The sequence below is a fragment of the Vigna umbellata genome, chromosome 6, assembly GCF_029865625.1.
Source record: "Vigna umbellata cultivar VRB3 chromosome 6, Vumbellata_1.0, whole genome shotgun sequence".
Taxonomy (NCBI): Eukaryota; Viridiplantae; Streptophyta; class Magnoliopsida; order Fabales; family Fabaceae; genus Vigna; species Vigna umbellata.
This window is the reverse complement of record NC_142170.1, coordinates 27,728,541-27,739,065: the sequence shown is the minus strand read 5'-3', so window position 1 is coordinate 27,739,065 and position 10,525 is coordinate 27,728,541. Positions and strand designations below refer to the sequence as shown.

Genomic DNA, 10,525 nt, shown 5'->3' with positions numbered 1-10,525 from the left:
TTAAGAGTTGAACCAGTATAAAAATGTGTGTGATCTTAATTTTGTTTTTGTATTTTATATTGTTGATCATAAACTTTTGTGAATTGATTCAAAGAACCAAAATTTTCAAATAATTTGAACAAGATGTTTTAAAACTCAATTCACCCCTCTTAGATTGAGATATAGGGATACTATTTTAAACAATAGGCACCAGAGCTGGTTAATCGAGACATTAATTGATTAAAAAGATCTTAGATGGCCAATATATCTCAAACCTTTTGTGAGTGGCTCCATAAACATATCACCTCTATTTGCTGAAGAGAATTATCCATTCTAAAAAATAAGAATGAAAATTTGCTTAGAATCAGTAGACAAAAGGGTGTAGGATGCTTGTTAGCTCTTTGGGAAGCATACCAAATTGTTTTAGTAATAAAACCATTGTAAGACCATGTGTTGTTTTTCCAAGAGACTCGTGTAATATTAAATAATCATATAATTAGTAATTCATCTAGACTAAAGAATAATTATGAACTTACAACTATATTTAACTAAATAAAGATTTACAAAGAAGGGTGAACTATAGTAATTTGAGGAACTTAGGAGTGGAGAAATGGTGGAAATGGTATGGAATGGCAAAGCTAGGGGTAAATTTCACCGACTTCACTCTCTTGCACTCTCTTGCACACACTGAATCATCTCATCCCCATCAAATACTAATGTCAGTCCCTTAGATGAGAGAACCTAGGTTTTCTTACTAAGCGTCAATCCCTTGATCATTCAACAAGCAAACCTGCATTAAGACCTAGGATTTTAGATAACTAATGGGTCATGTTCCATCCCTTGACACAAGTCTCCACCAGATCTTTTGTTTCAAGCCTAGGGTTCAGTAGATTTTTCATAAGACCTAATGAAACCGCAAATCGAGCTAGGAACATTCCCATTCCCGCAAGCAATAAGAGTAGAAACAAAAAATTAATATTTAGATGAAAATGCATATATATAATCAAAGCATTTATAAGATACAAGAAAGTTCAATAGATACATCTACTCCAAACAAGATATGTTTGGTTCTCCATTTCCATGGAGAGTGTAACACCCCAAATTTTGGGATGCCATGGGTTTACAATAACTTTTTAATACTTAAATTCTGATATCATTTCAAGATACAGTTTAAATAAAACTTCCATTTATTATAACTGAATTATGAAAACTTCATAAATCAAATGCAACTATAAAACGTTCATAGAATTCCATTACAAAACTATTAACATTGAAATTAAAATCCCATAGTTCTCCCATGTATCTCGCTACTCAAATTTGCTTTAGCTACATCTGTAACAACATGTACTCACGTACAAGTACGATCATCATAGGTGGAAACCACAACCACAAACATGCAAGGGTGAGGTAACAGAAACATGTCATATAACATACACAAGTATTCAACATTAACTTAGAATAAGATTTATGAATATCACATATCAACATACTCCTATACACCTCTTTACATGACAACACATGAAATCATTAACACATCGCACTATCAAAATTCCAAGTCACCAACATATATCCACAAAATGATTTCGTCAAAGTAACCAATTCACACCCATACTTCCTCTGTCATTCACCAACTCATATCCCAATTTATTTGAAACCATTCACTATATATTGAATCACCATCGGGTCACTCACATACAACATAAGATCGAGTGTCACCTCTCACCACTCTCTTAAAGAGCTTCACTGGGCCAATACACTTTTCCACACCATTACATAATGACATCTCCCACCACTCTCTCGAAGGCTTCACCGGCAAGTACACCACTTCCCACCACTCTCTTAGAGCTTCTTCGAACAAGTATATGCTTTCCACCACCCTCTTGGGCTTCACCGGACAAGTATACACCCCACCACTCTATTCTTAAAGAGCTTCACCGGACAAGTACTAGTGCTACTTCCACCACACTTCCAAGAGTTTCACCGAGCATCACAACATAAACCCAATTCTAAAACAATTAACAATATTAAACTCGCACAATCAAACAACAAACCCTGTGTAATAAACGTTCTCGAAACAAAAGCAATCATCAAACTAATGACTAATAAGAAAAAATACATAATATATATACCCTTTTTTAATAACTAACACCAAATGCATTAAAATAAGAATAAATTCAATATATTATCCCCTGAGTGGATCCCTCATGAATCCATTACTAACCCCTTCTTTTTCATTTAACTCTCTTCCTGCAAAATGGAAAAACTATCTTCGTGTCTTACCATTCACTTTTCCATGTTCACATGCCATACATACATCACATAAAAAAATTGATTTATTCTTATTTTATAACTTCTCGCGGGTCCCACTCCATTTAAGATCATCAATCACAACATGCATTCTTTTCATACTTTTCTCTCTCCTACCATACACACATATACAATTAAGTAGCATAAATCTACACTTCTACGTTTTTCATTTATACCCATGAATCAACTACAACAAAATGATAAGTAGAAATCGTTTTCTCCCTTCCCTTTCACTCACGCGACAATATACACCAAGCACACACTAAAAATAATTCATACCCTTTCTTTATACCGACACCCGATACAAGATCAATGCAGTAAATTACGCACAACATAATTTCCATGGCTAAGAAGAACCCAAAGCTACATGCGTGACTACCAATTCCCCCACGATTCAACAAAACCCCAGACTATACTACAATACACCATACACATCTATAATCAAGAGTGTTAACTCCCCTTACCTCGTAAGTAAGTGAACCAGCCACCAAGCCAAAGTCTTCACAATTCTCTCTTCTCTCTCGAGCTCTACTCTTCCACCAAGGTACAAGGCCCTTCACGATTTGCAAGGAAAGAGTGATGGTTTTTCTCTCTCACACACACTTTCAGGGAATTGTCTTTCCCTAGGTTTTATCCTAATTTCATTTAAATATCTCTATCCAATATTACTTTCTGTTTCTTATTATTATTTATTTATTTATCTATTTATTTATTTAAAAGCTAAGGCCCAAGTCCTTTTTCTTCAACTCATTTCCAAAAATTAAAATAAAACAAATACTAATTAATTTTTCATAAATACTTTTATCACCCAATTCTATAATATAATTAAGTATTTAATATTAAAAAATGTAAAAAATAAAAAGAAAAACTATTTTTATTTTATCCGGAATTTATAGAGAGTCTAAAAGCTTATAAAAGTGGATGATAGAAGAAGGAGACCCAAAGAGGGAGAAGAGGATGTTTCCACATGCCCCAAGTAGCCTCCATGATCTCTAGAAGTAAAAATGTGCCTTCACATCGCGTCCCTAAGCTTCAACTGTGTTTTCTCATCCAAAAACTACATTTTTCTTCCACTCTCGCCACTTTAAAACCCTCTCCAAAAAGTGCATTCTCACTGGGCCATAAACACTTCTCATTGGGCTAGAGGTGATATGCTCGGTGGGCCACAAAATCCTCTTGTTAGTCTAGAGGTGCTCTACTAGCTAGGCCGCAAGACTTTCTGGCTGGGCTAGAGTTACTCTACTTGCTGGGCTAGCAGTGCTTGTGGCTGAGCTAGCAACTTTTGGCAGCAACTCTCTATTCTTCTCTAATCTTCCAATTTCCAACAAAATAAACCAAAAATAGATAATTAAATTTATTTATGAAGACTAAATACAAATCTTACACATTTTCATGGAATTCAACACAAAACACATGATATAAAGACAAATAAAGGGTTCTAGTAAGTGTGCATAATAGTTAATTATCATACTTACTAACTTTCCCAAACTTAAACTTTTTCATGTCCTCATGAGAAGCAAAAGTTAAACTTAGCCTAGACAAAATATCTGAACTACAATGGTTTAGTGACTCAAGCAAACAACTTCAATCAAAGAAAGAAATCAATCATTAACGGATGGCGCGACGATCCAACCGTGTCGACGGTCCCTTTAACCCTCTTCTAACGGATGGCGACTTGTCTACTGTCATCGCCAAGCCCAACGGCTACGACGGCGAATTCTTCTCCTCCTCCCTTAAATGTTGGCAGAATCATGGTTCCAACCCCGACCACGCTCTCATCCATGCTTTCACGACCTTCTGAAATTGATTTTTGGGGTTGTTTATTTGCCGATTTGTTTTGTTCTTGTGTCTTTACCCCTTCAAAATCGCTCCTTTAACAAAGTTTGAGCGATGGATTGTTGGGATTGGGTTCCTGTTGGCATCTCAAAGTTGGATTGAGTTCCTTTAACAGAGGTATTTTTTCTGTGTTATTTTTGGGGCCACATAAAAAAGGTCAATTTTTTGGTCACATTTAGCGTAATTCTTAATCTCATTTTTCTGTTTCGTTTGATGCTTCACATGGCCGCTCGTTTCTTGGTGGCTTCTGTCAAGGTTTGTCCTTTGGTAGATACCTCTTCTTTGCTCCTTAATTTTTATTACACATGTAAATTTCAAAACTTTTTTTTGTCTGTTAAAATTTTATGGCAGTGTTTTTCTTATAAATTATTTTAACATCGTAGGGTTGTATAATTGGTTTTGGAATTTGAAGTGGTGAGTGGTGAAGATGGATTCAAAAAGCGAGGCTGTAAAGACACCAAAGAGGGAATTGGAAGCAGAAGGGGCTCTGAATTCAAAGATGAAGGGTTCTGGATAGCTCCCCTTGAAGGAGTGATGGTGGATGCTTGGTGGGGTTTGGTTGAAAGAGACAAACCCTTGAAGTATAACTAGGATGGCTATGTTGAACTTGTGCAAATGATTCAGAGGCATGGCTTGAAGCTTCAGGATGTCATGTCTTTCCATCAATGTGGTAGAAATGTCGGAGACTCTTGCAGGTATATCACACTACTCATTTTAACTTATTTCAATGTGTGTGTATTGCTCGTGTGTTTAGATTTATTGATAACAGAGATTTGGGTAATAAATTGTTGTGAGATTGATTTTTGTTCAAAAGAGTTCGTGAAATTTGTTGTATACAACATAAAAGTTATGAAAAGGCAAATAAAAAAACGATTGATTTTGATTTTGATTCTAATTTTGTACCATTCCTCCGCCTCCGTGGGTACTGGAAGAAATAAGTAAGAACCATGAATTGGTTTACACATACTGACAAGAAAACCCTAAACTTTGTGCAAATAAAAAATGTCCAGCTGCAAACATAAAATAATAGCAATGAAAAAGGTAAAACTAGGAAACTCAATCTTGGATTTTCATGATATCTTCTTTTGGGAGTCAAAGAGAAAGACACATAGATGTAGGTAAAGGACGCCATCGCTAGGCGGGCCCAAATCATAAACCAATACAAAAACGTGAATGAGACCACCAGATGCATATATTAATAAAGACTAATATCTCGCTTTATTCTTTCGTAAAATATTAAAAAAAATCTTTTTACCGCCTCGGTTCAACTCCAAACCGAGGGATAAGACCCCTCCCTCTACTGTCCCGATTCACAACCGAAGAAAAAAGTGATAGACTTTTTACCTCATATGTATATACCTCGATTGCGGAGCCGCTGCGGATAAAAGAAAATAATCGTTGTCGTTTCCTTTTACTGTACTAGTGCAAGATAAATGCAAAAGCTTTATGAGTTGTAGGTAAAGGACGCCATCGCTAGGCGGGCCCAAATCATAAACCAATACAAAAACGTGAATGGGACCACCAGATGCATATATTAATAAAGACTAATATCTCGCTTTATTCTTTCGTAAAATATTAAAAAAAATCTTTTTACCGCCTCGGTTCAACTCCAAACCGAGGGATAAGACCCCTCCCTCTACTGTCCCGGTTCACAACCGAAGAAAAAAGTGATAGACTTTTTACCTCATATGTATATACCTCGATTGCGGAGCCGCTGCGGATAAAAGAAAATAATCGTTGTCGTTCCCTTTTACTGTACTAGTGCAAGATAAATGCAAAAGCTTTATGAGGGATCAACAAACATGATATAAATGTTTTTTTAATGCATGAAATCTTTTTCACCTTTAACTCAAGCTCATTAATGTCTTTTACTCTACAATCATTGTCACACAAATCAACTTTGTCCCGTTTCAACCAAAATAAACACACTCACATACAAGCTAGCATCACAAGGACTTTCAAAACTTGTATTATAATTAGACTAAGAAAGAAATTTGTTTTTCTAGATATAAAGTATGTTAAGCTAAGAGATTAAGGTACCTTTTGCTTGAGTTCAAATGTAACTAATTCTTAATTCATTTTCCAACTTTCATTTACTGAACTCTTTTTCTTTATCTTGTTCTTCTTTTCCAACCTTAAAGATTCTTGAGATTTCTTCAAGAACTTTATCTTGTTCTTCTTTTCCAACCTTGGAGACAAGAAGGTTGTTTGCTTTCTCCAAAATATTTTTGACAACTTTTTTGTATCAAATAAATGCAATTATTTTGTAAACAAATAGGTTAGGTTAGATATATATATATATATATATATATATATATATATATATATATATATATAAAAGATACGACGTTAGGTAAAAACATTAATCGATTAGAGTTATATTTCGGTTTTAATTGATTAGATTATTATTTTGATTGATTAAAAGATACAATATAACCAATAACCATCTTTTACTTCGGATATGTTCTGATCAATGCGACGAGACATTCTTCGTATATGATTTTAAAATACTCTTTACCAAACTTAGGAAAGCCCCTCTCAACATCAAATTATCCGAGTTATCAAATTATAAAAATTACAAAAATATAAAATTATAAACTTATAACTTATAAGATTACAAGAATATAAGATTATAAGATAATATAAAAAATTAATAAAAAAAAAATAAAAAAAAACTAATTATGAAACTATAAATTATAAAACAAAAAAGATAAAATTATAAAAGTATAAAATTATAAAAATTATAAAATTGCAAAACTATAAAACAATAATACTATAAAACTATAAAATTATTAAATTTACAAATTATTGAATTTTCAAATTTTCAAATTTTTAAATTTTCAAAATTTCAAATTATCAATTTATAAAATTATAAAACTATATATTTAATGGTTTAAAATAAACAAAATATATTAAAGTCAAGATTAGGTGGGTTAGTGACCTAATTAGTCAGTACCACTTTAAAGTATCATCCCCTTTCCAAAAGCATGTAAATACCATGAAATCTGACATTCAACACACTTTTAATTATGCATCAGTCAATAAGCCTTCATGACTAAACCCTAAGCCGGAATTCAAACACATGCATTACAACATGGTTTCTACTCACATACACTAACATGGTGAGATTGTTGTTACAAAAAGGAATCTAATAAAGTGATAGACTAAGCCAGGTGACATGCATAGTCTTATACCAGTGAGACAATTTTGTAGATCTAAAACCATGACCCTTTTTGGTTCAGAATATGATCAATTATCATAGGGTTTGCAAAATAAGTGGCGCACCGTGTTTTGGTTGCAAACTAAGCATAACTGCAGGAGCATGCACATAAACAGGAGAAAGCTCGAATGAGAAATTCTGCAGAAACAATGACAACACAACCTTGGCTTCCAACAAGGCAAAGTTTTGGCCAATGCAAATTCTAGGACCCCATCCAAATGGGTAAAATACAACTTGGCCTTTTGTTGCCTTTGCAACCCCTTCAGAGAATCTTTCTGGTTTGAACTCCATTGCATCATTACCCCATATATCAACATCCTGGTGAAGTAAAAAAATTGGCAAGGTAACATTTACTCCTGCAGGTAGTGACAGGTTTCCAAGTTTCATATCCTTCTGGAGTCTGCGATTGTGGAAAACAGTGGGAGGGAATAACCTCAGAACTTCATACAGAATCATGGTCATCTACGGAAGAAACATTTTGGCACATGTTAGCATGAAATTCATTTTTAATAAAGATAATAAATTTTTCATTTTTAATAAAGATAAATGAAATCGTGCGATACATACAGTTTTGAGCTGACTTAACCCATCAATGTTTGGATTTTGTTTTCCAAAAACATGAAGAACTTCCTCCCTTGCTCGATTTTGCCATTCAGGATACCTACTCAACATGATCAATGTCCAAACCAGCAAAGATGAAGTGGTGTCTTGTCCTGCTAGGTAGAATAACTTGCACTGACTAATTACTTCTTCAATAGTCATTCCAACACTCTTACGGTTTCCATTTCCCTGGATTTCCATTTGATTTGATTCTAAAAGCATGCCTAATAAATCTTTATTGTTGGATTCACCCTTCTTCATGGCTTTCTCTCGTTTTTTTATGATATTCCCAATTGAATTTTTCATTTCTTTATCAACTGCTCTCATCTTCATTTTGTTAGGTGTCGGTAAATGCCTAGAAACATGTTGAATTAATAAAGGTCAATTTCCTAGAAGTAACATTATTAGTTCTTGTATAAGTCAGGTATGCCTCATTTCTTGAATTTCAAACATTTTTTCAAACATATATCAAATATTCCCTATATCAAAATCTGTATGTAATTCATAATTATTTGTCATCATCACTATAGCAGTGATTTGGTGTATGGAGAGCTTAATCTCTGTCTACAATATCTAGCTTTTAGGGTGATTCTCTAAGGTTTGAAGAACTTCACGGTGAGTTGAGTTTCAATAAAATTAAAACATGCATAATTTAGTAATCACATGTTACAACGAATCAATGTGGTATTACCGCAATATTGGTGTGTTAGAGTACTTTGCAGTCATGACAAGGTACCCCTGAATTCTGAGAAGCTGAAATATCTTTTTTCCTTCTGCATAGCTGCTTCCGAAAGCCGTTCTAGAAATTACATCACGACTCAAATTCTGAATGAAAGGCGAAACATCAATCTCACATTTTCCATCTGATGACAACATTCCCTTCCACTCGCTAATCACATCATGACAACTTTGGGAAAATGCTGGTAGCATGTTCTGCAAATATTTTAAAAGAGAACAATATTTTATCTCAAAAGTCTTCATATCCAAACAACAAGGATACTGGTTAAATTCATTATAAAAGTATACATACTTTTTGTACATCTCGATTAATAATTAGGTAATGCTGTGAAAAGATTGTTTATTTATAAATTAAAGTAATAAACTTACTTTCAATTTTTCCACGTGGAATGCAGGGTTGATAATCTTTCTATGTTGAATCCACTTATCACCCTCGGAATTTATCAGACCAGTGACCAAGAACTTGGCAATGCCACTTATATTTTGTTTCTGGAAATCATGAATGTTATTGAAGACTTTTTTAATTTGATTTGGATCAGTGATGATGACCTTTGGTGTTGTGCCTTCCCAAAAAAACGAATTCTTGCCTGCACATAATTCACTTATCAGCAATTGCTAAAACGGCTCTGCTTTAACAACTTTTAGACAAATCTTTTTGTCGATAACCTCAGACCAATCAATCGATTAATATGTAATCGATCGAACACTACTTGAAAACGGCTATTCTGCTCAGAAATGAAATAGTCCAAATGTTCCTGGAAATTCTTGCTCCCATTGGACCATTTGTATCTAGATACATTATGATCCCAATTCATAGATCTCTCCGTTCGAGAAATCAAAATAAGAGGATCGAACCATTTCTTCTGACTCTTTTTCAGATCCAAAAATTTTATTTCGCGAGGAGAGGAGAATAATGGTATAACTAATAAATTTAAAGGAGGAATATCTCTGGTTTTGTTTTAGAAATTTCAAAAACTAAAATAAGAAAAATGTTGTAACAAGAACATTGAATGATGCAGGAAGAATCACCGAAAAACATCACTTTCATGCCCAAACTCGGTAGACCTAACATTTATGTATAGCAACAAATTTTGAGGAGGTAGAAAAAGTGAACCGTATTTGGCAACAGTGTTGTTAGGCCGCAAGGACAAGCGAGGAGCAACATCGTCGGAGACAACAAAAGATTGCAATTGAGGGTTGTTTTGTGGAGCAGGGTTTTGGTTGGAGGTGAAAAGTAGGGAGTATGGGTCACCACGAAGACCTTGTGCTCTCAGAAGTTCCTCCAACGTCTTAGGCCAAAGCCACAACGTGTACACCATCTTCACCGCCCATAACGGAATCACAACACCGATCACGCTCACCAGAAATACTGTTGCTGTTGAGAAAGAAAACGAAAATTGCTCCATTATTGGAAATAAGTCAGAAGGGCTAAGGTACAGAGTAATCATAAACGTAGACACCTAGACTACTGTATCACATATATTTATAGTACAAAATTCGTGTCTTAATTTACTTATTTGTCTTAGTTTAATTATTAAAAATCAGTGCCACGTGATTTTCATAGGCGTGTCTATAAGACAGGTCATACACGTATACATGTCATAGTCGTGTATAGACCTATAGACGTCTTAAGTTAATTATAAAAATATAAATGGTGGATCCCATCTTAATTATAAAAATACTTAATAAAATTTTCATTTTTTTATAAAATTTAGCTATTTTACTTATATTATTAAATTTATAAAAGTTCTCAACCTTTCAACGTGAAACACAGCGTTTTTATATTATTAAATTTATAAAATTTAATATTATTTTGGTTCTGTATTAGTTAGTTTTATTTAAAAT

At 33.9% G+C, this 10,525-nt stretch overlaps 1 protein-coding gene and 1 long non-coding RNA gene across 2 annotated transcripts; both read right to left on the bottom strand.

The window, feature by feature from the left end:
- Positions 1 to 1,387: 1,387 nt before the first annotated feature.
- LOC148197121 (uncharacterized) lies at positions 1,388 to 2,898 on the bottom strand. The gene is made up of 2 exons (XR_015780409.1): positions 2,751 to 2,898; positions 1,388 to 1,985 (listed from the first exon to the last, which is right to left on the bottom strand). It is a non-coding gene; the product is annotated as an uncharacterized LOC148197121 (long non-coding RNA).
- Positions 2,899 to 7,098: 4,200 nt separating this feature from the next.
- Positions 7,099 to 10,161, bottom strand: LOC148197120 (11-oxo-beta-amyrin 30-oxidase-like). Its single transcript, XM_088092822.1, has 5 exons — positions 9,795 to 10,161; positions 9,050 to 9,267; positions 8,634 to 8,875; positions 7,910 to 8,297; positions 7,099 to 7,804 (listed from the first exon to the last, which is right to left on the bottom strand). Exons 1-5 carry the CDS (start codon positions 10,126 to 10,128, stop codon positions 7,379 to 7,381), a joined length of 1,608 nt encoding a protein of 535 aa, XP_087948948.1. The 5' UTR covers positions 10,129 to 10,161; the 3' UTR covers positions 7,099 to 7,378.
- Positions 10,162 to 10,525: the final 364 nt, after the last annotated feature.

Coding starts and splice junctions, on each gene's coding strand:
- LOC148197120 (XM_088092822.1), bottom strand. CDS start 10,128: ATGATTACTCTGTACCTTAGCCCTTCTGACTTATTTCCAATAATGGAG. Junction 8,298..8,633: donor TCTAACACACCAATATTGCG/GTAATACCACAT, acceptor ACATGTTTCTAG/GCATTTACCGACACCTAACA. Junction 7,805..7,909: donor GGTTAAGTCAGCTCAAAACT/GTATGTATCGCA, acceptor TTTCTTCCGTAG/ATGACCATGATTCTGTATGA.